Genomic DNA, 15,373 nt, shown 5'->3' on the forward strand with positions numbered 1-15,373 from the left:
AAATGGCTGCATCACAAAATCAAATACCCTCCTCCCCCCTATCACAAATTGTCACAAAATGCTACTCTTTCCTTTCGCATGACATAATTTGTGGATGACCCCTAAAATTCAATTCAATATAAAAAAAAAAACCTTATCTCTTTGGTTCTTGTACACTGCTATTTCTTCTTCTGATAAATTAATTTTACTGTAACAACAATAAAACTAAAACTCAATCTTGATAAATTGAACAATTAAGTTGCAATTAAAAATTAAAAAATACTTAAAAAATAAAAAAAAGTAAAAAAATAAAACTTTTTATACTTTAACTTACTTCAACAAATTTTTTGCAGTTGATAAATCTTCCAAAACTTTAACTTGAGACTTTAGTAAATTTATTTTGTCTAAATTCTTTGTGTTTTTAAGCTTGTAATCATCTATTTCTGTTCTTAATGAATTTAATAAATGAATATTGGCATCATAATCTTGAAGCTGTTGTTTAAGATGAGAAATATTCTCTAATGCTTGCTGGTTATCATTTTTATAGGTTAATAATTTCTTCTTCATTGCTTGATACTTTTCATAAAGATTGTTATACTTCTCATTAAACAGTTTTTCAAATTTTTCTGACTAAAATAAAACTCATAAAATTTTAATAAAATAGTTTTATAGCAGAATGCCACAAACCAAAAATATAAAAATAATAAACAATTAAACTCAATAAAACTTCAAAATCAACTTCTAACATTTTTACTTTCTATAATCTCTTAATGTAAAATTGAAAAACAAAAAAAAAATTGACACCTCCTCATTATAATGACTTTCCTTTTGCAAAAACAATGCCCTTTCACTATCTAAGTCACTTTTTAACTTCTCAGCAAGTTCTTTAAGTTTCTGATTTTCTTTCATAGATTGTTCAAGTTCATTATTCTTATTAGTCAGTTCAATTTGAAGCGATGCCGTAACTTCCTGTGAACTTTTCAACAAAGACGCAGTTTTATCTATCTTAAGGTTCAACTAATAACAAAAAAATTTTATTTAAAAAGAAACAGCTATTGAAAGAACATATTTTTAGAAAAACTATATTTTGTTATATACACCTTATAAACACAGTATAAAAAAATATATTATTTATACCTCTTTAAGCTCATTTTCATTCTCCTGAGATGCACTTAATTTGTCATTTGCATCCTTAAGACTCTTTTGAAGCTCTTCAACTTTATCATTCTTTGGAACTTTCTTTTTTAAAAGAAAAGTTAAAATGATGAATAATTCAAAATGACTTATTTTTATTATCTTATATCTGATAACCAACATTATGAGTGAGTGTTTATAAACGCACACACACACACACATGCATATACACTTACTTTTAAGGATTTAGATCTATACCTATACTTACAAGTATCATACTATCACAAGTGCAACAAGTGCAATTGCACTGGGCTTCCTGTATTTAAGGGACCCAAAATATTAAAAACATGTTTTTATAATAAGAAACTTGTTTATAAGAAACTAGCACAAGAAGCCAAAAACCTAAGAAACTATTAGTATTAAGATACTTTTCGATTAGAAAAGTATCTTAGTACTAATAGTTTCTTAAGATTTTCCTTATTTTTTAAAACATTAACAATAAACAAGAATAACAGTTTAAATGAGTATTTAAACTGTTGTTAATGTTTCATACTGTCTATTGTTAATGCTTCATACTGTCTATTGTGAAACGGTCTATTGTTAATGCTTCATACTGTCTAGTTAAACTGTCTATTATTAATGCTTCATACTGTCTATAGTTAAACTGTCTATAGTTAATGCTTCATTTTAATTTTGTATAAATTACTCATATGAGTATTTAATTTGTACGCACAACCAAATGGAATTCCATTCAAATGCGAATGGAGTTCCACTCAAAATTTCCCTTTGAAAAAAGTTTTTATTTAAAAATCAATTAAATGTCAAAAATATATACCTGTTATATTCTGTTGTTTTACGGCTTCAAATTTTTTGTTTTTATTTTCAAACTTTTTTGGTAACATTTTTAAACTCATTTGTTGTTTAATTTACCTTTACAACATTTAATTATTTCAAATGTCAAAAAGATGTTACGAAAGCAGTGTTCAAAAAAGACCAAAATAGATCCGGAAAGTAGCAAAATTAAATAGCCTGGATTATTAGATAAGTTTTTTAAAAATCATTAGTTTAAAATAAATAGCCTGGATAGTTAGATTTTTAAAGATCATTACTTTAAATTAGCCTGGATCATTAGTTTTTTAAAGAGGTAAAGATTTGTCAGTTTCTTTATAAACTGAAATATTTAAATACTTGAAGAAAATATAAATGTGCCACAACTACAAAACATAACCAGAACAAGAATGTAGATGGTAACTCAGGATCCAATAGCGTAAATATTGAGGATATTATATTTAACAATATTTAAAAAATTAGTAGTAATTCACAAATAGAGAACCCTGTAACTTGGTCTGTTGAAATCAACTACAAACAACAGATGTTTTTGGTAGAGCAGTCACCAAAAAGTATTATTGATATCCATTACAAAAGATGTTTCATTTGAAGAAGATGTTTAGTGACACTTTTTTTTATCAACAAATGAAAAGTGGTGAAAATTATGAAACCGGCTTTTATATTTCAAATTAACAAGAGAAATTTTTTGAAATTTTTAAGTACTGTCAAACTTACTACTTCTGTTGTTGTTTGTTTTTATCAATAAAAATATGCTTATCTTTATCAAGTAGATTTTCTGATTATGCTCATATAATTTATGCACATACACGAATACAGTTATCTGAACGTGTATCTTTGAAAGGACTTGAATCAGCGTATAAATGATGAATTCTAGAGTTTAAAACTAAACGCAGAGCAGGGATAGACCATTTCAATAAAGATGTGCTCAATAATGCAAAACACATTGTGTAAGAGCAGTATTATTTTTAAGTGAACAAAATTTAGGTTTTAAAGGCAGCAACCAAAAACTCTTCAAACCGAATAATAGTAAATTTTTAGGAAAAATTTAATTACTTCCTGATTTTGTTACATCGTATTTTTCAGTGAAAACTCAAAACAAAATTATCTTACAACTACCTTCTAGAATTTTACATTCAATAATAAGTAATATCAAATAATCAAAAGCTTTTGCAAAAAAAGACCAGTTTTTCATTATTATTCGGTATGTTAAAATAGCAGACCAAAAGTGTTGCAGAAAGTTTCTTAAGCTTAATAAATATAATATCATCAACCAGAAAAAATTCAGCAAACGTTCTTATTGAGGAAGTAAAAGTATTAGGATATCAAATTGCTGATTGTCGAGATCAGTAGTACATCTACACAAGCAATATGAAAGGAGTAAGGGAGTGAAAGTCAAATTTTAGAAGTTAACTACATAGCATGGTGTACATTGTGTAGTGCACACAATTTAGTGATGAATGATATTTTAAAAACACTATTAAAATTCAGAATTACTTATATGGGATCTTTGATAGAACCAATTGAATGCTGTGATGATATATTATATATGTAAGCTCATTTCTGAAATTAATGATGAGTGTAACGATCTAACTCAAACGGCAGAAGACAGAGACAAGTTGTGTTCATTTTTAAGAGAATGATAAAAAAAATGTGTAGGCAGAATTTTTTTAAAACAAAATAATAAATGTATACCAAAAAAAAAAAACTTTGTTGTTTTACTCGAAGCTTGCCATCTCTATGCTAGCCAATCTCTCAAAGTCTTTAAAATATACGCCGCAACCTACAGATTTTATAATTTATTCAAGCGCGTTTAATTCTAAAGAGTTTTTGTAAATGAAATCATTGTAGAACTTTTTTTCTTTTAAATCAATATTATTTGTTTTTGTTTAATTTTTTTTTTTAAATAAGCGTTTATTATCAATCGTATGACTTTCCTATAAACTTTTTTGCTATAGAGTGCGCATGAACCAAATAATTTTTTTGTTAAAATTTTTTTTCAAATGTTTTTATGTTAAAATATAATAAATATTCAAAAAAGACGTTGATCACCTTATTATATATTCTGAATCTTTTTTCTTTTTATGTAAACAATTTGAACTTTATTTTTTAGCCATTTATCGCTATGACGTTTTTGTTCTCCTATCGAAATGACATTTTACTAATTCTTAAATTTTTAATTTATCAAGAACTTTGGTAAACGACATCATTTACTAGAGATATTTGCTAAATTCTAACATTTTTAGTTAGAAAATATTTATAAATTTTACACTTAACAAATTTACAGATACCATTTATTAAAGATATTTTCTGAATTCTTAAATTTTTAGTCAGAAAATATTTATAGATTTTACACTTTAACAAATTTACAGACAGCTTTTTATTAATTAAAGCAATAACTAATGTTTTATGGCAATAATTCAAGACAGATGGCAATTAAAATCGTCAATATGTTGCAGCATGCGCTAAAAAACATATTATATTTAATACTTCCCAATTTATGTTGTATTTGGCAAGTACTTTACATTAAAACCTGTCTCTTAAAATTACAAAAAACTACAAAATTGACAATAAAAAATTTTCCATTAAACGATTTCAATTTTAAAATTTATTCAATAATGCTGCACTTTTTTGCAATCTTGACCAATAATTGTTCAATTTTAAAAATAAAATTAGCAATACACATGTTTTACAGAATAAATTTCATTAAATATATTCTCGCATGATTAAATAAGAATTTCAAGAATACTTGTAACCGATGAAAAATTTAGCAAATAAATGCTGTTAATTAAACTTTCATAAGGTTAACTCTTTCACTACCAGCCATTATAACAAAAATCTTCACACTGCAACCGCACATTTTTGGAATAAAATTTGGAAGGCATAATATTGTCAACTAATTAAAATTCGATTAGTAAAAGCATAGCAAACTATATGTCAATAGTAAGCTGAATAAATGAACTTTTTAGTTAAATAAGATTTTAACACGCATCATTGAATAATAAGAAATGCAAAGTGCTTAAAACCATTGTTTTATAAATAGTAATTAAAACATTAAGTCCAAAACAAAACTCATTTAAGGTATAAAAAGAACATATTTTGAGACAAAAAAAAGACGTTTTTAATTACTTAGCTAAATACTTATACACTTCCACGAGTTAAATTTTACAGTGTTAATGCTGCTTTATTTTAGAACTAAATTTAAAGAAGTTTTTTTTTAATCAAGGATAACTCAAGATTTTTAAACTTTATCAAGTGATAACTTTTTATAACAACACAATATGGCTCTTATTTGTTTTTGATTATGTAGAGAATTAATTAAACCTTAAGAACAAACAAATTATATGCGCCTAGAGTGAAAATTTATGTACAAAACAAGATAAATTGTGAAGCATACCCGAAAGCTGCTACCAGCGGCTTGCGGTCAAAATTTGAAAAAATCAAAAAAAATGTTAACACAATCTTAATAAGGATAATAATCATTTAATAACAATAAATATAACACAAAAAATAATTTCTAGAAATAGATGAGCTTAAAATATCTGAAATATTTTATTTATATTTTTAATGCGAACTTCGGGAGATTTAGAAAATAAAATAAAGAAATTCTACAGTAATTTATGATGAACTATTGTGAAAAAACTTTTATATAAAATAAGCAATTAAATAAATTCTTTAGTAATCTATAATAATAATTTAAAAAATTCTATAAAAAATAATTTGATAAAAAAAAAAAAGAATTTTCAGACTTCTTATCGAAATTCTAGAATGACGTCATTTACTAAAACTCTTTGGAATTAAATAAATAATAAAGTCTGTAGATTGCAGCATATATTTTAAAGACTTTGAGAGATTGGCTAGCAAAGAGATGGCAAGCTTCGAGTAAAACAACAAAGTTTGTTTTTCTTGGTATACATTTATTATTTTGTTTTAAAAAAATTCTGCCTAAACATTTTTTTTATCATTCTTATTAAAACGAACACAACTTGTCTCGGCACTTTGGGATCCCTTTAACAGATCTTAACTCTTTGTGTTTAATGTTAATAATTAGGTAAAACCTTTATGTAAAACCATTAAAATAATTGATAAACTAATTAAACTTTATTGTTTGCTAAAAACCACAAAAATGCAACTTAATTGACTAGAATGTTTCTTTGTTTTATAATTCAGAATATATATATATATATATATATATATATATATATATATATATATATATATATATATATATATATATATATATATATATATATATATATATATATATATATATACTTCTTGAACGTCGTAATAGCATAAAATAAGTAACTATTTTTAAAAATAACACAATGTTTTTTATTCTTGATATGTTTCGTAAAATTTATTTACATTTTCAAAAGATTGTTTCATAATTTAAAAAAACTATGAAATAAATATTAAAAAATAGAAGTCTTTACAGAGAAATATTAACGGACAAAAATTATACATAATAAACCAATATATTTTTACAAAATAACTCGGTAAATGACCAATCAAAATAACCAACTGTCAAAAAATAAACAAACTGACAGCAAAATTAAATAGATAAGTTTATAACATAATGTAAAGTTTGTATATTAAGTTGGTTTTGATAAAGATATTAAGAATCTATCATTAGTTTTACAAAATAATAAATTTCCACAAAAAATTATTGACTCCTATTTTGAAATTAAATCCTACTTTGATAAGAAAATGAAGCCATCTGTTTTTAACATTGTTAATAGCTTAAAATATAAAATACTTTAAGCTTCCATACATAGAAATGTACTCTAATTATACTAAAATTGTTCATATGTATTGCAAGGATGTTCTAATAAAACTAATTTTCACTACTAATAAAATACAAGATTGCTTTTGCTTAAAAGAGTCACTTTCTAAACTGCTTAAATCTCATGTTGTCTATAAATTTTCTTGCACTGGCTGCAATGCCAGTTATATTGGAGAAACCTCCAGACATTTGGAAACTAGAATAAATGAGCACCTTAAAAGTGATAAACAATCTCATATATTTAAACACATAACTTTATCTATTAATTGCAAAAATTTGGTTAAATGTGATTCTTTTGAGATTTTGGATAATGCCCCAACCAAACACAAATAAAAGATAAAAGAATCTTACGAAACATGTCAAGAATAAAAAACATCATGTTATTTTGAAAATAAATTTATATATTTATATAATATATATATATAATAATAATCAGCTGCGGCGAACAATAAAATGTCGCTTGAAAGGGGTAGCAACCCTTTAGCTCTTTGCCAGTAGACAATGAGCTGTAGCAGCAATTCGGTACATTAACTGTAATATTAGTGCTGGCTACAGTGTTTGTCTAAACGGTTTTTAAATTCATTAAGATGACGAGAGTCATTCACAGTTTGTGGGAGTGAATTTAAGTAAAAACTACATAACTCAGCATATAACAATATCAATATTTGCTATATTCATACACCAAATGACTTTTTTTTTTACCATGCCATTTGCTGCATTAAGTTTGACAAAGTTGTTTTGTTCATAAGTGGTAAAAAGTAAATGATACGACAGTAACACTACATAGAGTTATTTTTTGAAAAATGTTCAAGACTTTATTACTGTAATTTTTGCATACTAAATTATATGATAGGATTTCACATTTCTGGAAAGTTTTAAGTCATTTCCATATTCATTTATTTTTAATAGCCTAAAGAGTGTCAAATGTTACGATCGCCACTCTTGAGGAATCGCCCATATATATATATATATATATATATATATATATATATATATATATATATATATATATATATATATATATATATATATATATATATATATATATATATATATATATATATACATATATATATATATATATATATATATATATATATATATAATTCATTTTATAAAGAAATTCAACATACATACCTTGATTTTAATTTCATTTTTAAGTTTTCTGTTGCCATTAACAAAAGGTGACTAAAAAATATTTAAAAAAAGTTTTATAAAGAAATAAAAAGAAAAATAATCAGTGCTTTGAATAATCTCTAAAAACTTTTTACATACAAGGCATGTAAGTTTTAATAAAGAAATAGAGGCACTTTTCATCAATATATACACTATAAAATTTTGAAAACCTCGCTTGCAGCAGTCAATTTTTCTTTCATTTCTTCTAAAGCTTGTTCAGCTGCATGAGCTCTTTCCTCAGCCTGATGTAAGAATTATACTTTTTTTTACAATACTTTATAAACTTATTATTTTTAAAATTTCATAAAATATATACTACATATATACACTTTTAATAAGTATTAATATTTCATAAGATATATATTATGTATAAATACTTATAATAAGTTTTACAGTTTACAAATATTATTTAAAATAATTTTTATCTGTGATTACCAGATTATTATATAGGGTCAATTAAAAATTGAGGTTTTTAGAATTTGAAACTTTATTGTATAATTTATTCAATAATTATGTTAATTTTATTGTATAATTTATTGAATAATTATGCAAAATAAACTCTAAAGAATTTTTTTTTGGCACTATGCAAAATTTTCAATTTTTTAAAACCTCCGCAAGTCCAATGTTAATGCTATTTATACTATATATTTATCTGTTGAGATTTTTTACTTTTTAAAATGCTGTTACATTTTAAAATGCTGTTACATTTTAAAATGCTGTTACAGTTTAAAATGCAGCTACAGTTTGCTGTTACAGCGCTCTATTAAGCTTAACCTCATAAAACAAACTTTTACATTTTTTTAAGTGTGTTTACTTCCTCAAGGGCATGGAAGCTATTACAGTCAAGGGTATTAGAGCTACTACAGTCAAGCGCATGGGGGCCTACTGCAGTCAAATAGCATGGGGGCTACAGTGTAGTGAAATAGTGACGCAAAACTTTGATAATCATAAATTTGATTGTCAAATATGTAAAAAAGGAATAGTGTCGCAAATTGTCGCATTATTGATTGTCGAGTAAAAGCCATATGCTATAAAGATAAGCAAAATGAGTAAGCTATTGTTGAAATTAACTATTTGCAACATTATTCTACTTTTTGTTTTTTGCTTTTGACACTATTCATTAAATTCATTTGCAACACTATTCCTTTTTTTTGGGACATTAGGCCTTATTAATATATTCGGTACTATTCTGAAGTTCACTTTTGACACTATTCATGTCACCCGGGGACTACTACAGTCAAGGAAACTACTCATTTTATTATTGTTATTTTTTTAACTTTTAAAAAAAAGGTAATTAAAAACTCTTATAACCTCTTTTAACAATTTTTCAACTTCTGAAACATGAGCCATGACAAACCACTTCTGAAACATGAGCCATGACAAACAAGGTTGCTGAGCAAAGAAAGTTAAGTGCAGCACTACCAGAAACTTTTCGCTTACATAGCAAATGTAAGCAAAATATAGAAAAATATAGAAAGCATAGAAAAAACTCAAATAAGGGGATAAAAGCATCCTAGGGGAATTTTAAGGGATAATTTTAAGACTGGAGAGGCAGAACTTAAGCTTAAAATCTAAAAACCTTAAACAAAAAAACCCCCTATGGACTTAGCCCATTTTAATTTGGAATCAAATTGTACAAAACAAAGATTTGACTGAAATAACTTAATGAAACTCTATATCCCAAACATTTTTTTTAGCAACAAAAAAAAACTCTGCCTATTGAAGTTAAGAAATAATTGTCTAGTCTACTGTCGTTTATTGTAGGCTAGAAAAAATTCCACCTAGCTGCAAAAAAAAACTATTATCTTTATATAATAAAAATTTATAAAAAATAATTACTCAGGTAAAGTTATTATCAATATTTTATTCTAAAACAGTTTTATAGGTACCTGTTCAAAACTTTTTACAGAAACTTTTTCATCAATCAAATTATAAATTAAAAATAAAGACTATTAGATTTTATCATCTTTTCCTACAAAAAATTTTTTAATCATTTTATCTTACAAAAATTTTTTTTAATGTTTTGTGCCATACTTAAATCTTATAAAATTCCTATATTACAATTTTATAATTTTTGACCAAAACTTTTAAATTAAAAACAATTATATTATAATAAACCATTTATGAATATACTCAAATAATTATTTATGCATATATATATATTTATGCATAAAATTGCTTAAAAAGTTAAATGTAGTTTCTAGTACATTTAACCATATAACTCATATTGTCAGGTCAGGTTATCCTGCTACTGGTAACATGTAACCCAGTACAATCTGCTTCATGTCCTGCTGCCTTGTAGGATACGCCTTTATAGGCAAAGGCTAGGAGATGCCAACTTCGACTTAAAACACTTCCAGCCTTGAGGCTCTTGTTTAAGTAAAGGCTAGAGATAGTGTCTCGATAAAAATACTCATCTTGGGCAGATGCTCAATGCATCCGGCTACTGGATGCATTGAAACGGCTATTAAACAGTGTACTGAGTATCTATACTTTGAGTCATGTTCTTTAACAAATTTAAAAAATAAATAAAGTACCAAAAACTATAAAACACAAAAAATTATCGTCATCACCAAGTTCTCTAAACCAATCATTCACTAATATTCATGGTGTTTGAAATAACTTTTCTTCTGTTGAATCTTATCTCTTGCAAAGTTTACCAAACCTACTTGCTCTTTGTAAGACTAATTTGAGTTCAGTTGTCTCATCTTGTGTTGATGGTTATCTTCCTTTAATTCGTAAAGACTCCAATAGTCACATGCTTGGCCTGGGCATTTAAATTCGTAAGAATTCACCCATTTGTCGGGAAACTAGGTTTGAATCCACAGACTAATCTTTTATGTGGTTTCGTTTAGCACCACTTCACTCTATTGCCTTTCTCTATGTTCTATATCGCTCTACTTCATCTCAAGACTGCACTCTTTTTGATGTTATTTCTTATCATATTGACCAAGCCATTTCTCTTTATCCATCAGCCAATATTGTTGTTGGTGACTTTAATGCTTTAATTCATCACACTGAATGACTTGGCTCTAGTGTCAGCCCACAACTTTTGCCTTTCTCAATCCCAAACTCAAATAGTCAACTTTCCAACTCGCTTTCCAGACAATCCGAATCATTTCCCTTCTCTACTCAATTTATGTCTTCTGATCCTAGTCAATGCTCAGTTTCTCCACATTCACTCTTAGGTGCTTCTGATCACAGTTTGATCTCTCTAAAACTATTACCTCATTCTTCTTCATCATCTGAATCCCCCTATCATACCTCTTACAACTACCTTAAAGCTGACTGGGACTCTTTCAGTGATTTTCTTCGTGATGGCCCTTGGGTAGAAATCTTTCGTCTTCCTGTTGACAAATGTGCTTCTTACATAACTTCGTGGATTCAGGCAGGTATGGAATCTTTCATTCCCTCTTGACAATTCCAGATCAAGCCTCACTCTCCTCCATGGTTTTCCTCACATTGTGCTGCTGCAATTGTCAATCAAAACCATTACTGCCATATCTATCAGCAAAACAATTCTCCAGAAAACAGACGCCTGTTTATTACTGCAAGAAACCATTGTAAAAAGGATATGTACAACGCCAAAGCCCGCTATTCTCAGGTCATAAAATCTCATATTTCAACATCAAAAATTAGGCTCTCATGATTTCTGGAGAATCTTTAATAGTATCAATAATAAAGACAAATCTGTAAATCAATTTCACCTCTCCTGTATGGCTCAGATTTTGTCGCCTCACCTAAAGACAAAGCTGAATTGTTTGCTAAGAACTTTTCATCAATATCATCTCTTGAGTCCACTAGTTGCGTTCTACCTGTTATAGCTGTCAAACAGGTTGATCCATTGCTTGACATTCATATCACTCCAGCTTCTGTATCTAAAGTGATTTCCTGCTTAGACTCTTCTACAGCTTGTGGCCCGGACAACATACCTGTTATAGTCTTGCAGAAGTGATCTCTGGAGCTGTCGTCTATAATTTCAAAACTATTCAACAAGTGCTTATCAGAGTCTTGTTTTCCAGCCTGCTGGAAAGAGGCATCTGTTATCCCTATTTTCAAAAAATCTGGAGAGCGATCTGATTCGTCTAACTACCGTCCCATTAGTTTTCTTTCTATCATAAGCAAGGTTTTTGAATCATTAATTAACAAACACTTTTATTATCTTGAATCTAATAACTTACTTTCTGATCATCAATATGGATTTCGATCCTCTTGTTCTACAGCTGATTTGCCAAACCGATAGGTTTTATGGGCAAATAAATCGAATCTTTATCAGCGAATTATCGAATGATAAAGGTTAAAGCCATCTCTTTTTTACAGATACTATAATGGGCACTGCTCTAAAGAGCTAGTGTCTCTTGTGCCATCTAATAAAATTTATTCTCGAGTTACTCGTCATTCAATTAAGTCTCATATATATATATATATATATATATATATATATATATATATATATATATATATATATATATATATATATATATATATATATATATATATACATATATATATATATACACATATATATATATATATATATATATATACATATATATATATATATATATATATATATATATATATATATATATATATATATATATACATATATATATATATATATGTATATATATATGACTACATAACTACATTTATGTAGTCATATATGAGTTATTTTTTTTATTAGTAAACTTATTTTTCTAACAAATTAAAAAATATCATCACTTAAATTTTTTCCTTTTCTTCAGGAAGAAAATTAAGGTGTTACATGGTTATTCATTTTTATATGTATGTTTGATCATTCTTATATGCGCATTTATTCATTCTATTATGCACATTTATTCATGCTTGTTTATTCATTCTTATATGTGTGTTTATTCATTCTTATATGCATGTTTATTCATTCTTATATGCGCATTTGTATGTGAGTCAACCACCCATAAAATCTCTAATATAATTTTATATAAACAATAAATAGGCTTTTATCTTTTTATATGGATATATTTAAAGTATAAATCAGGTTGTTGCCACTGCTATTTATTCAAAAAATGGTTGCCGCGCCAGCGATGGATTTATGTAAACGGTGGCAAGAATGTTAGTTTGATTTGTGCTGTTTCAACAATGGGAGTTCTGGCTTATGAAATAAAAACTGGAGGCTGGAATGCAGATTCATTTTGTACTTTCATTACAACAATGTTGACACTAGCAATTAGGAATGCAGATGTTGAAGCGCCGGTGCGTGTTATGGACAATTGTAAATACCACTGGAGTCTTTCTGATAGGCAAACATTAGCTTCTCATGGCATAGCTGTTAAGCATCTGCCAGCATACACGCCACAGCTTAATCCAATAGAAAAATTTTTTTCTTTTTATAAATAGGGAGAAAGGCCTCGAAATAAGCATGGGGTAATCAAGAAACTTAAAATATTCTGGATGATACAGAGTTTAACTTATTTCCATTTTGCAATCATATGCGTAGTTACATAAATCCAGCTCTGGCTCAGCAACCATTTTTTGAATAAATAGTAGTGGCAACAAACTAATTTATATTTTAAATATATCTATATAAAAACATAAAAGCCTATTTATTTTTTATATAAAATTGTATAAGAGATATTATGAATGGTTGACTTGCATATAAACAGGCATATAAGAATGAATAAACACGCATATACGAATGAATAAATGCGCATATAAGAATGAATAAACCTATAATTGTCCTTTACACAAAAAATTCTATGGCATGTGTAAGTTTTGATGAAGAAAAAGTTGACTAAACCTCAAATAAAATATGCACTTTGAAATTGATTTTATCTACCATAAATGACAACAACATATATATATATATATATTATATATATACATATATATATGTATATATATGTATATATATATATATATGTATATATATATATATGTATATATATATATATATATATATATATATATATATGTATATACATATATATATATATATGTATATAGATATATATATATATATATATATATATATATATATGTATATATATGTATATATATATATATATATATATATATATATATATATTCATATATATATATATATATATATATATATATATATATATATATATATATATATATATATATATATATATATATATATATATATATATATATATATATATATATATATTAGGGTGTCCCAAAAAACAACATTTTTGAAAATAATCTGCTTCTACCCCCTAAATGTGTTTTATCTAATACAAAAACACAAGGTTTAAAATTTTTTTGAATAAAAAATATTTTAAGGGGTCCCGACTGGACCCTTGAATATTTAATGGGTCCCTAATATTTAAAAAAAAGGTTTTTCAAAAATATGTCAACGTGGTACTCAAATGAAGCAAAATTATATCAAAATTTCAAAAATAATATGCATTTTTTTTCATTTTCCATTAAGAAAAGTAATTTTTTATGTAATCAAACCAAAAAAAAATTTTTTTTCAAAACGAATATTATTTTTGCGAATTTTATAATTTTTATATAATTTTGCTTCATTTGAGTACCAGGTTAACATATTTTTGAAAAATTTTTTTTTTGAAAATATCAGCGACCCATTAAATATTTGAGGGTCTTGAGGGACCCTTTAAAATATTTTGACTCAAAAAAAAATTTTAAACCTAGTGTTTTTGTATTAGATAGAACACATTTAGGGGTTGGAAGCAGATTATTTTTAAAAAAGTTGTTTTTTGGGACACCCTAATATATATATATATATATATATATATATATATATATATATATATATATATATATATATAATTGATTTTTTGACGAGATTAAAAAAATAACTACATGATTTTTACTACTAAAAGTTTCATGCGTTTAGCAATCGTCAGGTAAAAAATGCATTGTTTTTTTCGTTAAAAAATATACTCAATAAACATCGTGGCGTTCAAAAACAATTATAAAACTATAACTATTTGCGAGCGTGGTTTGGTTTTTTAATCTTTGGGCTCGTGGTTGTCAAGCAAGAACTTGTTTTCGTGACGGCACTTAGAAATAATTTCTGTTTTTTTATTTAATAATTTTTGCTTTCCTTTGTATGATATTATGCAAAGTTTTTCATGAAGGCAAAGCAAGCATTTTTTTGTTACGTTGCTGTAGGCGGGGACTTGTTTAATTATTGACCAAGTTAATTTTGGTGTTATTTTTAAGTTTTCTTTTATCTGCCATATATACTTTGAAAGGGTGGTTGAATTTTTCATCTTTTTATTTATGAATGAGTGTTTGTGGTTAGCCCATCTTTTCTTCCATTCACCTTCTGCTAGGCCAATATATACTTTTTCTGGGGTGTTAGGGGGGGATACTATACATTTATAAATAACATTAGAGGCTCTACATTTTCCTATTATAGGGCAGTTTTCTTTCTTTATACAATTGCAGGGTGGGTATTCTTTTGGTCTTTCTGAA

General features: G+C 26.4%; 1 protein-coding gene across 3 annotated transcripts in view; it reads right to left on the minus strand.

The window, feature by feature from the left end:
• The window catches only part of LOC105844128 (neurabin-1), a 75,999-nt gene that overhangs the window by 31,110 nt on the left and 29,516 nt on the right, over positions 1-15,373 (minus strand). For all 3 annotated transcript variants that reach the window (XM_065800013.1, XM_065800014.1, XM_065800012.1), the window contains exons 7-12: positions 8,092-8,163; positions 7,883-7,933; positions 1,117-1,218; positions 784-996; positions 314-609; positions 133-187 (exon numbers count right to left, since the gene is read on the minus strand). In XM_065800013.1, the coding sequence (XP_065656085.1) occupies positions 133-187; positions 314-609; positions 784-996; positions 1,117-1,218; positions 7,883-7,933; positions 8,092-8,163 (789 nt within the window). The remainder of the gene's footprint in view (positions 1-132; positions 188-313; positions 610-783; positions 997-1,116; positions 1,219-7,882; positions 7,934-8,091; positions 8,164-15,373) is intronic.

This window comes from Hydra vulgaris, chromosome 06, assembly GCF_038396675.1.
Source record: "Hydra vulgaris chromosome 06, alternate assembly HydraT2T_AEP".
NCBI classification, from domain to species: Eukaryota; Metazoa; Cnidaria; class Hydrozoa; order Anthoathecata; family Hydridae; genus Hydra; species Hydra vulgaris.